This window comes from Triturus cristatus, chromosome 1_2, assembly GCF_964204655.1.
Source record: "Triturus cristatus chromosome 1_2, aTriCri1.1, whole genome shotgun sequence".
NCBI lineage: Eukaryota > Metazoa > Chordata > Amphibia > Caudata > Salamandridae > Triturus > Triturus cristatus.
In genome coordinates this window covers 210,468,726-210,487,963 of record NC_140580.1, presented here as the reverse complement: position 1 = coordinate 210,487,963, position 19,238 = coordinate 210,468,726, and the positions used below count along the sequence as shown (strand labels likewise).

Below are 19,238 nucleotides of genomic sequence, written 5' to 3'. Positions count from 1 at the left end.
AAGCTCCACCCCCAGATAAGGAGTCTAAACCCCTAGACTTCTCTGGCAAACGGACGGCGTCCCAGGCGGCCAACATCTGGCGTATCGCTAACACCCAAGCGCTCCTAGCCAGATATGACAGGGCACATTATGATGAGCTGGAGTCAATCATGCAACACCTCCCTGACAAATAAAAAACATAAGGCCAATGTATTGATTCAAGAGGGTAAAACCATTACAAACACTTCCATCCATTGTGCCCTCGATGCAGCTGACACCGCCTCCAGGGCAATAAATACCAGCACCCTTCTGCGTAGGCATGCTTGGCTACGCATCTCAGGTTTCAAACCTGACGTTCAAAGTTCCATCCTCAATCACCCCTTTGATGAGAAACATCTGTTTGGTCCTAATGTCGCTATAGCCCTCGAACAAATGAAGAAGGACACAGACACGGCAAAATCTATGGGAGTCTTGCAGTCACAAGCTCCCAGGCGCTCCTTTCGCCGTTCCTCCTTTAGAAGCAACACCAGAGGCTACTCCTCCGACAGCGCCTCCACTTCCTACAAAACCCCAACCCAATCCACCTTCACTAGGGGTTATCAAAGAGGCAGTCACAGAGGTAACAACAACAAAGGCAGAGGCAAAACCAACACCTCCCGCTCTGCCTCCAGCCCCACCCAGTGACTTCCCTCCACTTCCCCCAGACTATTCCACTCCAGTCGGGGGCAGGCTCCACAATTTCCTTTCTGTCTGGGCTACCATCACCTCAGACAGATGGGTACAACAAATAATCCAATCAGGCTACTGTCTAGAGCTAACATATACCCCCCCCAACCATTCCACCCAAACAGCACCCAATGTCACAGGAACATTGGTCACTTCTAAAGCAGGAGGTAATCTCCCTCCTACAAATAAATGCAATAGAACTAGTTCCTGCCCACCAACAAAACAAGGGAGTTTACTCCCTATATTTTCTCATATCAAAGAAGGACGGCTCTCTCAGGCCCATTCTGGAGCTCAGACACCTAAACCAATACATACACTCAGACCATTTTCACATGGTCACACTCCAGCAGGTGCTTCCTCTGCTCTCCCAAAACGACTTCCTAACCACCATAGACCTCAAGGACGCCTATTTCCACATTCCGGTTCACACCGCTCACAGGAAGTTTCTCAGATTTGTAGTGGACGGTCACCACTACCAATTCAAAGTACTCCCCTTCGGAGTCACCACAGCGCCACAAGTGTTTACCAAGTGCCTAGCAGTAGTGGCAGCACACCTGAGAAGACAACACATCCACGTCTTCCCATATCTAGATGACTGGCCTATAAAAGCCAGCTCATACAACCAGTGTGTACAACACCCTCACGCCACTATCCAACTACTTCACGACCTGGGCTTCACAGTAAACTATGCCAAGTCCCATCTGCATCCCTCCCACATACAACAATACCTTGGGGCCACCATAGACACCTCAAAAGCGTTAGCCTACCCCAGCCCTGCCAGGATAGCAAGCATACAAGCTCTTCGCGCCAAATTTCAACCTCAACACTCTCTTCCAGCCCGAGTGTTTATGCAACTTATAGGGATGATGGCCTCTTGCATATTCATAGTACCTCATGCAAGACTCCAGATGCGTCCTCTCCAAGAGTGCCTAGCACGCCAATGGAACCAGGCTCAAGGTCAGCTAACAGATCTGGTGTTGGTAGACGGTCGTGCCCATCGCTCTCTGCAGTGGTGGAACACCAAAAACCTTTCCAAAGGGTGACCGTTCCTAGAGCCGGTTCCTCAAATAGTTCTAACAGCGGACGCATCGCTCTCCGGCTGGGGAGCTCATCTACTACATCACACCATGCAGACACACGTCTCAGGCAAAGCTGTCTTAGTCCGCACAAACAACATGACAGCAATGTACTACATCCAAAAATAGGGCGGCACACACTCTCTGCAGCTCTCTCAGCTAGCACAGACCATATGGAGGTGGGCCATACTTCAAAACATTTTTCTCCTAGCACAACATGTCCCAGGAGTCCAAAACACCATTGCAGATCTGTTGAGCCGTCAAACTCAACAAATCCACGAGTGGAAACTTCATCCACAAGTTCTTCAACCATTCTTTCAAACGTGGGGGCACCACAAATAGACCTCTTCGCCACCCACGAAAATGCCAAATGCCCAAGTTTCGCCACCAGATACCCACACCCATTGTCCAAAGGCAATGCGATATGGATGAACTGGTCAGGCAGATTTACATACACTTTTCCGCCTCTCCCACTCATTCCATTAGTGGTGCGCAAACTACAGCAACATTCCCTAACTCTCATCCTAGTTGCTCCAACTTGGGCCAGACAACCGTGGAACACCACATTGCTGGAACTCTCCGTAGTTCGCACCAAAAATTCCACCTCTCTCCACGTCTCTTAACCCAGAACCATGGAGAGATCAGCTCAACCTTGCGATCTGGCTCCTGAAATCCTAGAATTTGGTTACCTTAATCTTCCCCCTAACTGTATGAACGTCATTTAAGAAGCTAGACGACCTACCACTAGAGCTTGCTACGTAGCCAAGTGGAAACGTTTTGTGATTTATTGTCACAACAATAATGTCAATCCCTTAGATGTGTCTATCCAACACATCATAGGCTACTTACTACACCTACAAAGATGCAACCTAGCCTACACGTCTATTAGACTACACCTTGCTGCCATAGCAGCCTATCTACAAAATAGACAGCATCTATCACTCTTTAGAGTACCTGCCATAAAAGCCTTCATGGAAGGCCTCGAAAGAATAATTCCCCTAGAGTGTCACCCTCACCGGTGTGGAACCTAAACATCGTTCTCACATGACTAATGGGGCCTCCATTCGAACCTCTACATAAATGCGAGCTTCAATTTTTAACATGTAAAACAGCTTTCCTTGTAGCCATTACTTCCCTAAGAAGGGTCAGTGAGATACAAGCACTCACTATTCAAGAACCTTTTCTGCAAATGCATCATAATAAGGTGGTTCTCCGCACTAATTCGAAAATTCCTTCCTAAAGTCATTTCTCCCTTTCACCTCAATCAATCTGTGGAACTGCCCGTATTCTTGTCGCAGCCACAAACCATTGCAGAAAGAGCTCTTCACACCCTAGACGTCAAAAGAGCTTTACTCTACTACATCGAGAGAACACAACCTTTTCGCAACACCAAACAACTATTCGTGTCTTTCTCACCACCACACAAAGGCAACCCCATCTCCAAATCTGGGAAAGCTAGGTGGATTGTTAAATGCATACAGATTTGCTACCACAAAGCAAAACAAACGCTATCTGTTCCCCCTAAAGCCCACTCTACACGTAAGATAGGGGCTTCCATGGCATTTTTAGGGAACATCCCCTTAGATGATATCTGCAAAGCAGCTACATGGTCTACACCGCACACTTTCACTAAACACTATTGTGTAGATGTGCAAACTAAGCAACAAGCTAGTGTGGGCCAGGCTGTCCTCAAAACACTGTTTCAAACAACTGCAACAGATACTGGTGGTCGCCGCTAGGAGGGGGTACTGCTACACAATCTATGCACAGTGTGTAATCTGCAGCTCATATGCCTCGAACGGAATATGCTACTTACCAGTATGCATCTGTTCTTGGCATGTAGAACTGCAGATCTACACACGCCCACCCGCCTCCCCGGCTACCTTTATCTGTTCCAGTTTTATCTTATTTAGATACAGCACACATGGGCATCTTTCCTGTTTCTCACAAAGCTCCATCATTTCCCCGCTGGCGAAAAACAATCCGAGGATGGAGCCGAAGCCCATGTGCAATATGATCCAAAGGAGGAGTCACATACCTCGTGACTTCCAAAGACTTTCCAAGAGAAAAACAACTGCGACATCCGGGCCCAACACCAGATGGCGATCTATGCACAGTGTGTAGATCTGCAGCTCTACATGCCAAGAACAGATGCATACTGGTAAGTAGCATATTCCTTCCCAACCGAATGTGGTGGACAAGGGGTACCTAACTATGAACATAATTATCTAGCCTCACAACTACAATGGGTGCCGCGCTGATTCGCTGGATGCCAGCTGTAATGCACTGCGTCCATCCTGCTCCAATGGGACTTGGAACGTGTACTTCATGCTTTCCACCTCCTAGCTAGGACCCCACTGCTGCATGCACTCCTGCCCTGGGCTGCATGTAGTGGCTTGCTTCGGTCCCTTTTTCTCACCCGTTCGGTGACACCTTACGCCCCTGCACTCACACTGCTTGGCATGTCCCTGGGAACTGTGACAACTTCTCTTATGGAACTGGACCCCTGGCATGCGGCAGGTCCACATAGTGTAGGAAATCCGTACCGGGACGAACCCTAATACCCATATTGGATCTCCTTGCTGTTGCTGACCTCCCACCGGGGCAGTTCCTACTACACGCTTCCTTTATCCTGTCTCAGGGACAGTGTTGGGGAGACATACAACAGGAGCCTCCACTACACCTCACAATCCAAAACCTACAAGTACTAGGGAGGGTCTGGCACCTGACCTGATGGTTGGCCAGCTCTCTGCGTACTCACGCAGCCATATCCCTCACACTGCTGTGCCAGCATTAACACACTGACCTGAGTCGCATCTGTACGGACAGAGTATGGCAGGTGATATTAACTTACCATACGCTACTATCCCGCAATGCCCACTTAAATTAATACAATTACATATTTTACACAGAACATACCTAAGTCCTTACAAAAAAATATGCAGACTATATAAATACGTTTTGGATCTGCCCGTCACAAGTCAGATACTGGCTGGATGTTACAGCACACCTGGCGCGAAGAATGGCCTGCAATATATAACTGAGAAGTGTGCTTATTGGGTTTGCTACCTCAAACCAAGAAAAACAAGGCTGTCATGCTTCACAGACCTGGCCCTTATAGTAGTAAAACGCATGCTTACACACGAGTGGAAGGAGGCAAATACCCCCACTTTTCTACCTGGGTCTTATCCATGGTAGTTAATGCACAGGTGGAGAGTAAAGCCTTACATAGAGAGGAAACTAGAGGCCTCCACAAATACCCTATCTCTGATAGTTGGGATACCCTCCTGGAGAAATTCCTTGGAGGTCTGCAAGCAAAAGAAAAATCTTCCTAGCCCTCTTTGTGAGCTCTCACCCAACTGCACAATATCATCTGCTGGTGGTTGGGAGCCCGACTGCCACATCACTCCCTAAACACTTTCCTGTGTTCACGCTGGTCTGAATTCAGTTGCTGTAGCATTAACCCTGTCATATACAGTGATTGAGGGTCTGTTACATTTATTTTAGTTGCAATCAGTTTTGGTCTATAATACACTTTTCATCAACTAACATCGCCTGTGCAAAGGTGTGTCCACATATATACACCCTATACCTTTTACAGCAGATTACCATTGATGCAGTGGTTTATTTTGACCCTCAACCATTTCATTTACTGTACTGTTCATAAATATGCTGCATCAGTCGCACTGCTTATGCTGAGCACACTGCTGTGCAGTCTTTACAATGTCAATGTAAATGCTAAAATGCCAATAATAGATAAATAAATAAATAAATATGTATTTCTTTTCACTCTCCACATTTAAAGAAAAGTTATGACATTTATAAACAATAACACATTTCCCCTTGAGGTCAGGGCCCTAGTGTTTCACTGCCAAATCTCTATCCCACCGGCTCTTCGTAATGTGGTTGGGGTTATTCCCCATTCACTGGTAACTGCATCCAGGGAATTGCTCACTAGTAGGCCTTCATTCAAGAGTTTACTCCAACTCTTGGAAAATAGTCAAAAATGTATTGGAACTGCAGAGCTCTTAGAAGTGAGTCCCCCGGGGCCTGGTAGGCCCATAACCAGTCTTGCTCGCTCCAGCAGAGAGGAAGCGTGCAATGCATCAGTGGGTGCCCCAGTCCACCAGCTCTTGCAAGGCTTCAGTACTGTTCAGTGAGTAGGCTGAACGCAAGAGGCATAGCAGCACCTGCAAGTGCAGGCTCCCCTTTGAGCGTACATGTTCAGCTTTGGCAGTGATTGTAGGCGCTCCGCTGCTCCTCCGTCATGGTACTTTCAGCATGCCCCAACGGGTGAGGGCGTTGGATTCCAATGCTTCAGATCTGTGATGTGATGATGCACCCACGACGGCCACCTCAGTTCTCAGGGGCAGGTCAGGTGAAATCCTCAATGCTTTCTTGTGACTCATGGGTCACACAACTTCACAGCTCTCGGGAGGCGGCCTGATCCTCACAGCACTCTTAATATGGGCAGCCCTTTCTGGCATACGGACTTGCTGCAACATTACCAAACAAAGAGCTGCCCCTCACCACATGGCAGTCCATACCTCGGTGGCCCCTCCTGGCATATGGGACCGCCACTAAGGTTCTGCTCAGTCTTTGACTCTTGTCAGCCGGCAGTATCTTCTATAGTCGCCCCTCCTGGCATACAGGGTCTCTGCAATGGTGCCACACAGGCTTTACTCTTCCCGCATGTCACTCTGCCCACGGCTATCTTCACAGCGGATCTCTCCTAGAATACTCTTCCGCCTCACAGGACCTTTGTCTTGGAAAACAGGCAGGTACTGGTGCTCCCGGCTCCAGAGCAGATGCTCTTTGTTTCCATGAGTGATATCCCCTCCTCCCTCAGAGAGACCAGCAGGCCATGGTTCCCAGTCTTGATCACAGACAGAAGTCTTGGAGAGTTTCCCCTCTTCAAAGAGTCAGTCTGGCTGCTTGGCACATGAATATTTTTGAGGTCTCAACCTCCCATTTTTATAGTCCGTTTCTAGACACCAATGTGATTTAGGGTCTCGGCCTATTACGTCTTATGCTGGGATTCTGCTTCTTCTGAAGTAGCCGACTGTCACAGCAGGTGAGACTCTGAAGCTGATAGTTTGACAACACAGACCAAGGGGATAACTAGAGTTCACACCTGGATGTGAGTCTCAGTGAAATGTGAATCAAAAGGTTAAGTCCGGGCTCCGATCCCTACACTTTATGATTGCTTTATCAGCCCCATCTCCTTCCTGAGCAGTGTTCAGGCCTCTTCCTTGTGATCTTTCACTGAATCAAAGAGAAACCTTTGAAGTGTATTGGGGGAGTATCTTTCTCCCTTTTCCACTGTGTCCCACTCAGTTCAAAGAAATAAAGCAAAACACAAATCTGTCCGAGGGGATCCCTCTACCTCCTCACGTCTTCACCAGGCAGGCTTGAGCTTCTAAAAAAGGAACCCAGGATCCTCCAAGCAATGTACCATTACAGGCACACTTGCACTTAATTGATGTACACAGCACACACACTGTCTAGTACTGTTACCGCCATGTATTTTGCCACCACAGGAATACATACATTCAGCTCCCACATACACTCTGCGCTCACTGCTCACTACTGAAGCCTGTGCTCTTGCAGGCACACAAACAGGCCTGCACAACACTAAACCCTTCATGTATTGGGATTGTCGCAGGTACACATACACCCAGTAAGTGCATTCACCATGCATGCACTGCACAGCACTTAAAATCTCTCATGTAATGTACTCGTCACAGTTATACATGCACCCAGTACAATCATTCCCCATGCACACACTGTACAGCACTGATCTATCCTTGTACTGTACCCCTCCCAGGCATACATACAACCAGTGCAGAGTCACCACTCCTGCACTGTGCAGCACTTTACTACTAACTGTTGTAGTCCATGGGGCAAGTTAAGCACCCAGTAGCAGAACTTTAAAAAGGTGAGTTGGCAAGTAGGCCTCAAGTCCAGGTTATTCTCTTGAAGAAGGCATGTATGAAGTTTGAAATACAATGACACACAAATGCATCATTGGAAAATGTATTAAAACAGTAGTTAAAACACAGATAATTGCATTGTCATACAAATAAGATTTTTTGCACTAATAGAGAAAAGTGTGATTAAAATATGGATTTAATTAACTGAACATGAGAGATTGTCTCTCATTAGTATCGTATGCATCTGCGGGTAAAATTTAGCCCATCAGTTTAGTCTTTAAGCAAACTAGCAGGCTATGGGAGTAACAACCTTGCACCCATTAACTGATGAAATACAACAAAGGGTATTGAAGGTCAATTGTCTAAATCAGAGGGCACATCTTGGTTGACTTACAGTTTGATTCTGTTTTTGAACAAACACTGTATGATGTCTTGCGGTAATTTAAGCCTTGTTAGGGATTCAATCAATATTCAATGTTATCAATGAATGTGAAAGGGGGTTAACAATTCCCATTGCTACCCTGATATTCTCAGCATTGCCACACCCAAATATTTATTCACACACCCGTGCTGTAGAAAAATAAAATGATTCAAGTACATGTAAAATAAAACATAATATTGCAACTTTCAGATGGATTGCAGATTATTACATATATATGCATGCTATGCCTTTCAGCCAGGATCCCTCAGCAAAATGTAATGTACCTCATTTTCATGTGAGCACGAAGCATCAGCAAGAACTCTACTCGCATCTCTCCGATGACAACATGGGACTGATTCTTCAGTTTATCGGAATAGAAATAGTGTCGTTGGTGAACACATACATGCTCTCTCCCTTAAACCTCTTTATTAAGACAGCAACACATACATACAAAGACGTCGTGGCATACATTAAACAACGAACACATTTGACGCGTTTTAGCCCTTGTTCTATGCTTTTACTGTTTATTAAGTGGCGAAATGTGAAGCTAGAAGTGAGAGCCCTCTTATAATTGTGTTGTTCTCTTTGCAGGGAGACAAGGGCGAGCCTGGAGAGAGAGGAAGCCCTGGGGAGTCGGTAGGTAAAGAGCCAGCATATGTCTGCTTGTTTTCATGCGAGAATCTGTTGAGCTCTCCCATGTCACTAACAATTTCATAATTGCATGAGAGCACTGTTATGTCAATGGTCCTATGGGACTAGTTATTCTTTTCTATTTATTCTTTTTTAAATGAGTCTAGGCTTCAGGTTGAAACATAGCATTGTTCATAAAATAAATATAGAATGCAGCAGCACACTTAACCCCTCGCAAAAAAGTAGAGGTTATTCCTTCGACACTCTCCGGAATCGTGTGATAGGCATGTATGCATGAAATGATGAAGTACTGTTAGTGGCCTGCATTAACACACAATTTGAGGCTCCAGTTTGATTTTTTCCCCAATAAATCTTTTTCCCCATGTAACGTCCTTAGGTGGTAGGACCAGCTGGAACACCAGGGGAAGATGGAACTCCAGGACCTGTGGTAAGAAATTCTGATTTTAAGCCTGGAACTTGAGGCGTTTCTTGTATATGCATACTCCCCAACATTACCAACTTGAATCAATTACATACTGTACTGTGCTGATTAAACTGCAAAAAAAGGATACTCTAACATGGCTGGTACAGCTAGCCGTTTTATTTGTGTTATCTTCGTATTTTGTTTGCGCCACATGGCAGAGAGTCCATTTTAAGATTACCTCAGAGGAAATGTCGAGACAGTTTACTTCCCTGTATGTTCATTCTAGTTACAATAATTTGGAAACAGATGGGTTTTGATCAGCCTCATTATTTCAGTTCAGAGCCCTAAGTTTCTCCAAATACCTGCTAATGGAAGCCCATCCGAGCCAAAGCCACATCCCTTTTTGTGGCTGGATGTAGACAGCTTTACCTGGCTTATGTCAGCACTAATTACATTCATATCTCAGGTGGAGGAATTATATTGTGAATGAAGCAGAGACACAGTCATTCTCTGCTTCCCAATGTCAGATAGAAGATTCAACGGTTCTACTGTGTTTTACTGTGATATATAACAGGCGAGCCGGGTGTAATGCTTTTGCCAATGCTTGGGTTTCTTGTGGTCGTGAATTAGTACCTTGTGTTTAGAATCTGCAGCCAAGGCATGCGTGGATGACGCCTCTTATTCAAGTCATCTGAAGGTCTGGTTTTTAAAGCAAGACAGAAACCTGTACCCATGGAACTCATTTAGGGGGTCACCATGGGGTCGCAGCTAATTATCTGGCTTGTCCCTTGCTACCCCTGGCCCTGCCTTTCTGACCCCTGACCGCAGATGTCCTAAAGGACATGGCAGGATCAAAAGTTAAACAAGGACTCTCATGAGCCTCCTTTACTTTCTTTTGGGTGACCACGTACATCTGACTGCATCTTTAGACGTGTAAATGTGTTCAAGAGTAGAATGCAAGCTGCAATGAAACATAATGTTGCTGTGCTGAAACCTGACTATGGCACTGTTCGTGGCCTGATAGCACTCCCCTGAGGTGCCCCTCAGCTAACTTTGCAGCTTAAGAAGGCATAAACAGACAATTAAGTCTAATGATCGCCTTAGAAAGTAACAAACCTGCAAAATATTTTAATTATTTTGCTGGTTATGAGAGCCCAGGCAAAAGGGCATCTCCATGTCTCTGCCTGTTCATGAGCATGATGTATACATGAAAGGAAATCAGACAAATGTGAGAGCGCTACAGGCCAATAGAGAAGTTGTGACATATGAGAGAGGTGATAAAAGACTTAACAACAGATGAGAAAAACACAGTAAGAGGGACTGAAAAAAAGTGAGACAAGTGTGAGAATGAAGCAATAAAAAGACAGATGAGAGACAGCTGAGAAACAGGGTAGACAGTTCAGTAAGAGAAAACTCAGAGGGGAAGACAGGTGTGTGAGAGGTGATAAAGAAGAAGACTCGTGTGAGAGATAGCTCAGAGAAAGAGTGTACAGACAGGTGAAAGAGGGGCATAATATAGAGAGAAATGAGAAACAGGGCGAGGCAATGGAAAAAGCAGTGAGAAAGAGACAGCGACAGCTGAGAGAGCTGGGGAGACAGGCGATATAAAGACAGACAGGTGAGAAAGAGATGGATGTGAGAGTGGGGCAGAGTGGAGTGGAAAACTGGTGAGAGAGGCTACTAAGAGGCAGGTGAGAAAGCTCATATGATGTCACTTCCTGTGATGCCATTGGTGACAAAGGACATGTGATGTTACCCCTGGCATTTTGGTGAATCGACAAGCGTGTCTGCACCACAGATCAACATGCATAAATCCACATAGGTTTCCAGAATTATACTAGAGGTATTCAACAGTAACTGGTTTCCAGGTATATTCCTGCACAACATTTGTCAATTGCCATTTTGTATGATTAAATATACACATGCATATTTCCTCATGAAAAAATCTTCAAAGTAAATGGAAGGTCTTGTTTTCACCTCTGTTTCCATGCAGAAATACCTCACTGTACACCCACACCAGTTTCATGGTGTTTTTCCCTTTACACCTATCTCACCCCAGAAAGGAATTACCTATTCATTGGAGAGAAGTTTGTTAACACCCCGTACACATTTTTGCACATACTCATGGAGTATTATGATGGAAAATCATCATGGAGAATTAATAATACTCATGGAGAATATCGGAGCTGTAAATAATGGAAAAGCTGTGATTTATGCAATTGAAATTCTGTGGTTAATTCTGCACAAGACTTCTTGTGATTTTTGCACCACTCATCTTCTAGTTTGGAAATGTATGTGAGGTCCCAACGCCTAAAGCATCGCAGCCCTGAGACTTGAGGTAGCCAGGATCTGTGCCATAGGGGTTTTTCATTGGTGATGGTTTTGTGCCATTTGATGTATATAAGAACATTGTGCAAACAAGTCAGGGGGGCTCGAGTGGGCTCTGGCACCCCGTAAGCACCAGTGTGCCATAAAGGATTTTCTATAGGTCCCATGTCCGAAGGGTGGTGTGTTCTAGGTGATATGTCAGGTCATCATCGGCTTCAAATTTCCAATAGTTAATTACGATTAGCTGTGATGCCCAGTAGTATAGTCACATGTCCGGGATCCCCAATCCCCCATCAAAGGGCGCATTGACGCATATGACAATTGCGACCCGTTGCTGTCCACCTGCCCATAGGAACTTGGTTAGGGTTGTATTAATTTATTGGAGAGGGAGGGAGGGAGGTATGGTGTAGGGGAAGTTCTGGAGGGTGTATAGCAAGTGTGGTAGTGCTACCATCTTGGGCAAGGTTCCCCAACTCATGATTGAGATGGTGAGCTTTTCCCAGGCCTTGAGTTCCCTGTGTGTGGCGAGGAGCAGTGGGGCAATGTTGAAGCTCCTTCATAGTTGCTGATCAGTAGTGAAGTGTATCCCCAAATATTTGAAGGGTCCGGCTATTACTGGAAGGGGGTGAGTTGCCTCTGCTGTGGGGTAGGGTCCTTCTATAAGCTCATGTCATGATTTGTCTAATTTTACGTGTAGGCCAGAGGCTTTGCCGTATATGTAGGATGTCTAGCAGTCTGCGGATGAGTGGGCTGGCCTTTGAATATAAACCAACAAGTCATCTGCGTAGAGCGATACTCAGTCTTCAGGTGGGGTATCCCAGTGGATCCCAGAGAACTGGGCATCACAGCAGATCCATTCCACTAGGGGCTCAACCACCAGTGCAAAAAGGTGGGGGGAGAGCACGAAGCCCTGTCTTGTGGCTCTTTCGATTGGAAACAGGGAAGAAAATACTATGACTCTTGCCCAGGGTTGACTGTAGAGTGTTCTGATCAACTGAATGAAGCAGGGGCCAAAGTTAATTCTACAGAGGATATGAAACATGAAGGGCAAATGGACCCAATCAAACACTTTTCCAAGATCAATGAGCCCAAGACTGAATGTGAATCGGTAATAGAATCATGCTGCAGTAGGAAAAAAAAACATTGCATGTTACAATAATTCACAGCTTTTATCCGATTACAGAGTTGTATGTGACCAGCAACACACATACCAAACTTATTATTTGATTCTAATGTGCATTTGCATGCATAAATACTACATTCAGGAAATATACAATATGAAGACAGCGCGCAATTGTGGGACACTTTCAGTTTTTGGTCAAGTTCTAGTGAGTCTTTATTGCATGACAAGTGTCAAGGTCTTCTTTTATATTACAAAACTCAAGATTTGTTTTTGCCCAGCACTGGATGGTGGAATATGTGGAACATGTGAATATAATGTATTTTAGATAAATGCTGCGTATATACTTTAACAGATAAGTATTATTTCCTTCCCACAGTAACAACAACACACAATATTACACTTTAACAGTGAGGGCTGCCATATTTAATTACCTATTCTTTTGTCTGTTGAAATAAATTATAGGAATAATTCTAAGTTAAAGAAACAAAATACTTTTTCTTGTTCCTAGGGTCCTCCTGGCCTTCCTGGACCAAAGGTAAGGCAACTCTGAAAGAATGCTTATATTTATTTTGCTATCTTGTAAAATATATTTTTACATGGAAACTAATTCACAACACATCTGAACGCCACAGATAGGTTTGCTACTGGCAAGTAATATTTCAGTGCAAGTAAATAACAAATAAATAATAAATAAACTGTTTACCGTGGAGTAATATTCCACTACTCCTAGACTAGACAACAATGCTATTTCCATTTTTATATTTTGTATAAAAAAGTTGAAAAGCTTTAATCATAATATATCTAGAGATAATAATTATTGTTAAGTAACAGCATTAACAACATTTGTGATCGCTACAGTATGTAATGAATGCCTCACCCTTTGAACATAATGATCTATAGTGACCTAAGAATTCTGATTTTTCTTAGCTAACACATTTGATTGTATTAAAGGCTGTTTACGACTAGCCTAATATTTTTATGAGACTTGTATAAAGATATTGAACATGTGTGACTTATTTTGGGATCAAATTTGGAGCCAGCTAACAGACTTCACCTTTTGAAAAGAAGAGAAAGAGGTGCTCAAAGTCAATTGTAGAAAGAACAATTGATGGACAGAATGCCTATCAATGTCAAACATTCACCCCAGTACAGAGATCTGGGCCTAAATCCATCGTTATTTTTTTGCTCCCTATGCCATTCCAGTTTAGACCCAGCCATATACAAATCAGTCTTGACCCTGTTTACCATGGGAACAGTCCAGCCCAAACTGCCCGACCAGGTCCTCCCTGGACTGGAAACAAGCATCCAGGGAACTGTTTTCAATCAATCAGTACATTTATAGAGCGCGCTACTCACCCGTGAGGGTCTCAAGGCGCTGGAGGGAGGGGGGGAGTCGCTACTGCTCGAAAAGCCAGGTCTTGAGGTGTTTCCTGAAGGTGAGATGGTCCTCGGTCAGTCGTAGGTGTGCGGGGAGGGAGTTCCATGTTTTGGCTGCCAGGTAGGAGAACAATCTTCCTCCGGTGGTGGTTCTGCGGATCCATGGGACGATGGCGAGGGCAAGGCTGGCAGAGCGTAGCTGGCGGGTGGGGGTGTAGAACGAGAGGCGGTTGTTGAGGTATTCGGGCCATTGTCGTGGAGTGCTTTGTGCGCGTGGGTGAGGAGCCTGAACGTGATCCTCTTGCTGACGGGGAGCCAGTGGAGGTTTCTCAGGTGGGCGGATATGTGGCTGTGGCGGGGGTTGTCGAGGATGAGTCGTGCGGAGGCGTTCTGTATGCGCTGGAGTCGTTTCTGAAGTTTGGCTGTGGTTCCTGCGTATAGGGCATTTCCGTAGTCCAGTCGGCTGGTGACGAGGGCCTGGGTGACGGTCTTTCTGGTTTCGGTGGGGATCCACCGAAAGATCTTACGGAGCATGCGCAGGGTGTTGAAGCAAGATGACGAGACGGCGTTGACTTGCTTGGTCATTGTGAGGGAGGAGTCTAGGATGAATCCCAGGTTGCGTGCGCGGTCCATGGGTTTTGGTGCGGAGCCCAGCGCTGTGGGCCACCAGGAGTCGTCCCAGGCGGAAGGGGATTGTCCGAGGATGAGGACCTCCGTCTTGTCTGAGTTTTGGGGCATCACCCCTCATCATCCAGTGGCATTGAGAGCACAGGACCCACGTCTGGGCTTACCCATCCCACTCGGGGGTGACAAATACAAAAAGAACAATTGATGGACAGAATGCTGATCAATGTCAAACATTCACCCCCATTACAGAGATCGGGGCCTAAATCCATCCGTTTTTTTTTCTTTTCAATTGTCATGTAGGGCATGAATTGAGAATGTGAGGAACCAGGTCAAATATATCACTGTATTCAATATTAAAAGGTATTGTCTATCTATTGTGCATATTCACAGTTTTACACATATAAGAAGAAGAAACATCCCCAGAACAATAACATATAGTGGATTTCACAGCATTAGGCAATATAACTTTGCTACTGTCAAGATATCACATTATGTTTCCCCAATTTCCTGCTTGAGAAAGTAGATTCCATAATTACATTGGGTTTCAGAAAAAGTAACATCAACTTTATTGGTCATCTGGCTCTCTTGACAATATCAACCTTGCAGTTCCTTGAAAAGTGCAAGCGGGGGGGGGGGGGTGAAGAGGCATTTGTCCTTCTCATGCAATAGCAAACAAAATGAATCAATGGTTTGTGAGTACTCTTTTGGTTGCAAGCCACCGAATTTCTATGACTGCCCTTGCCAGTCAGTAACCATTGTGCAGTGAAAGAAGATCATGAAGAACAGCTTTTATTGTGTGAATAGCAGTAGGGACATCAGGGAGAAGCAGACAGTGGACCAATGGGCCGGTGCATGTTCACCCAGGTGTCTCTTTCATAGAGTGACACTTTTATTCCAACCAAACTCCCTTTAAGAAATAAGGGGGGGTTACAATATTTGCAATTTGTGAATGCAAAGGCAGAGAAGGAGTTCTTCTCTTCCTTTAAGACCCCCATCACTGCACTCAAACTATTGGCAAGGATTTACACACAGAATACTGCCTCACTAATTGGTGAGAACCATCCTTTTTGCTCTGTGCAGGAATGATACATTTTGAATAGTGCAAAGTGTTTGCATCACAGATTCTGTGCATACACAGAACTGCAATGTGACTTAGATACATAGCACATTTGATAAAAAATACTAATTGGTTTACAAATGATAAATCAAATTCCAGAGGATGGAGGTAAATACTTCCAGTATAAACCAATTTGTTACATGCATAAATGAGACACTTAACCTACTGCAAATTGCCACACATTTTCCACCTCTTTCGAGTAGGCATTTCTGTCCTGGATTTGGAAGACCTACAGGGATTCCAGAAATAATTTATGCTGTTAGATTGATATTAATAATTTTATTCCTGGAAGACTGGTCTTACCTGATCAGAATTTCCTAGGGATATATCTCACAATATATCGGCCTACCATAATATTGTTTCAAGAATTCTTACTATCACAATGTTGTAAAGGTCAATATCGATGAGTAAGTTGAGGTTATATCGCTAATGAAGATCTACAAATAGCTAAAAACAAAAATTCGGAGACATCTACTAGGTGTACCTCAGGGTACCTCTATTTTTGTAGCTCATGAAGAGCTTGGTATGGTCTATCTCTCCGATCTGTTGGCCTTTCGACCCTTTTCATTATGGATACAAATTTGACTCAGCAAAGGGACTGCTTCAAACAAAGAGATTCTAAAGGATTGCATGGCTCTTGATCACGTCTTCTATATCCCGTGGCACAAATATATCAAGGAGCCTCTTTCGAGCCTTGGGAAGAGCAGACCTTATTTTAAATCCGGAATCAAGAAGGTTGGATAAAGGAGGCCTTTTTTAGACATCAGTCATCAGACAGGGAAGACAAGGAGCTAAGGAAGACCAGCGTACTTAGATTAATTACACTAAAAACTATGCAATTCACTGAACCATATTTATTAGAGCTATCAAGCTCTTATGATCGCTTTCTACTGACTAGATTCAGATTTGACCTCTTTCATCATCTTCTTGCCCACCCAAGGGGGCAGAGCAAGGGCCAGAGTTTGCTGCTCTGTGGCTGCGACGGAAAGTCTCCACAGGACATGCTCCATTTTTTTTTACGTTTTGTAGTTTTTATGAGCTACTGAGGAAGACTTATATCATCCCTATTTTAAAAAAAGGCTAACATTTGGCAGGTGCGCCCTGCCTTTACCTTTTTATTAATGTTTTCGGGTAACACAGCATTTACGTTCTTAGCTTTTCAAAGTCTGCTGTTAGGCTCAAATCTAGCTGTGAATAACAAGCGGAGGGCATATCACGGCAGGATGTGAGCTGGGTATCCCCTTCTTATTTTGTATGTGTTCACGTACCTTTTAATCCTTTTAAAAACTAATCAAATAGGTAAAGTTACAATATTTATGTAAGCAGCACCAGATGTGGTGAATGTTTTTTTATAGATTTGATCTTCTGTATATTTTTTGCCAATCTGGCATTCATGTTTTTTGCAAAAGCTGAATAAAGTTGTTGTTGAGTAAGCATACATTCACTAATCTTAACCTACAAGATGTATACATATATTATTAATGTACAAAGAAGTGGAGTTAAGTATTCTAAATCACATTTATTTTCAAAGTATTGTGGTACTTAATATTCTGGTGAAAATTTACCGAAATGAAATGTTAATATGTAAGACGCAATACTATGGTAGAACACCACTGTTTAGTGAATAGTATATGATACATCATGTCACTGATAAAGTAAAACATATTGCTGAAAAACTATGCCACAATGTACAATAGGAAAAATTAAATATTTACATTTCAGATGATCTAACCTTTATTAGGCTCATAGGAAAAGCACATGCATGAGCACCTAGCCTTACTTGCAGCCACTGCCAATTTTGGGCATATGTTACTGGTGCGTCTTTCTCAAAGCTCCTGCTAATCTTCTGGGAGGAGTAATGGGGTGGACTAGGTGCTACTGGTGACAAACACACACAAATGAATTGAGGAACTGCACTCCATGAAACAGGAATGTTCTGCTTGGGGAGAAAGCACTGTAAGGTGAGGGGAGGGGAGGGAATTCCTGGGCTTTTGAAAATATTTTATGCCAACATTTTTCAGAACATTACTTTTGTTATTCCAAAGTATAATCTGTCCATAACTGTCGTCAATGATCTTCTACAAAGCAAAAATAAAGGTTACATTTATGTCAAATCTATGATTATTCTGCAACTGAAATATTAATTCTAAGCATTTAGTTGGAACTTGAAGCCATTTATACTAATCATTTTGGGAGGTCGCAAATGTAGAAAAGTAAAATTGTGATTTGGTATTTTGAAGGGGCATGTTTAGGGCGTCCCTTCTCAATACCGAATCCCACTGGTAAGTATTATTGTATTGCAACTGAATTATGGTCGCAAAGCATACATTTTTTACTAACTACTGAAAAGCCGTGGTAACTATTTGCAAATTGGAAGGGGTCCCATTTGAGAATCTTGAACAAAATATTTTTTAAGAACAGACAGTGGTCCCACAGACCACTGCCTACTCTTAAAAAATAAAACTCAAATGTTTCATTATTTGCTTTTGAAACACAGCTCGTTTTCCTTTAAGGAAAATGGGCTGCATTTTAAAATATGCTTCATTTAAAAGCAAACATAGCCATATGGTCTTCTGAAACTGTGACTACCTCATTAATATTCATCAGGTAGGTCGATTTGCGACCCACTAGGAATTGCTAAATAAGAGTTTTTTACATTAGAAATTTCAATTTCCTAATTGCGATTTGGTAAGAATCACAATTTGGAAATCGCAATTCCGAATTTTTGCACATCTAGCACTTGGTGTGATTTTGTGTTTGTGTCTCCATTGACCCTACTTCAAATTGCAAAATTAAATATAATTAAAATACAACTCATAATTACTGAAACAGAATCCTTAAGATAGTCAGTTGCGAAAACAGCTAATTGTTGCCTTAATTTTTACATTCTTCCCTAAAACACAGTGAACAAAAAAACTAAAGCAATTAGATTTATTCCTCCATCTCAACCATTTCCTCCTCTCCTCTACTGTCAAATACGCATTAAATACAGGTGGATATTGCAATGAAAAATCCTTTTCTTTTAGCATGGGTTTTCATTTCTCTACTGTGTGTATAGAGAACTGAATCACTTTATTATCTAAATCTCGCCAGTGCTACCTTCTGTATTTCATTGCATTTTATCCATTGTTCAGGGAGAAGCAGGACTTGATGGTGTGAAAGGAGAGAAAGGTGACCAAGGTGAAAAGGGAGACCGAGGTCCACTTGGGTTGCCCGTAAGTATTGTGAGAACTAGGTCATTCACCTCATGATAAACTGTTAGGGGAATCAGTTCAAACTAGAAACTTTAACATGCAAGGAATAATTAAAACTGATAACTAAGTCAACAGTGCTTTTTACATTTGCTTTCAAGAAATATTTAAGATGATTTTGTCTTACACATCCTTCACCACATTTGTTTTTTGCTGAACCACTCTTTCCTTCAACCATTCCTATCAACAAACATCCTTAGGTAGCAAACATCTAATAATTACAGTT

General features: G+C 43.5%; 1 protein-coding gene across 3 annotated transcripts in view; it reads left to right on the top strand.

Annotated features, from left to right (window-relative positions):
* The window catches only part of COL13A1 (collagen type XIII alpha 1 chain), a 583,842-nt gene that overhangs the window by 459,463 nt on the left and 105,141 nt on the right, over positions 1–19,238 (top strand). For all 3 annotated transcript variants that reach the window (XM_085603477.1, XM_085603475.1, XM_085603476.1), the window contains 4 exons: positions 8,727–8,771; positions 9,163–9,213; positions 13,149–13,175; positions 18,896–18,976. In XM_085603477.1, coding sequence (XP_085459603.1) covers positions 8,727–8,771; positions 9,163–9,213; positions 13,149–13,175; positions 18,896–18,976 — 204 coding nt within the window. The remainder of the gene's footprint in view (positions 1–8,726; positions 8,772–9,162; positions 9,214–13,148; positions 13,176–18,895; positions 18,977–19,238) is intronic.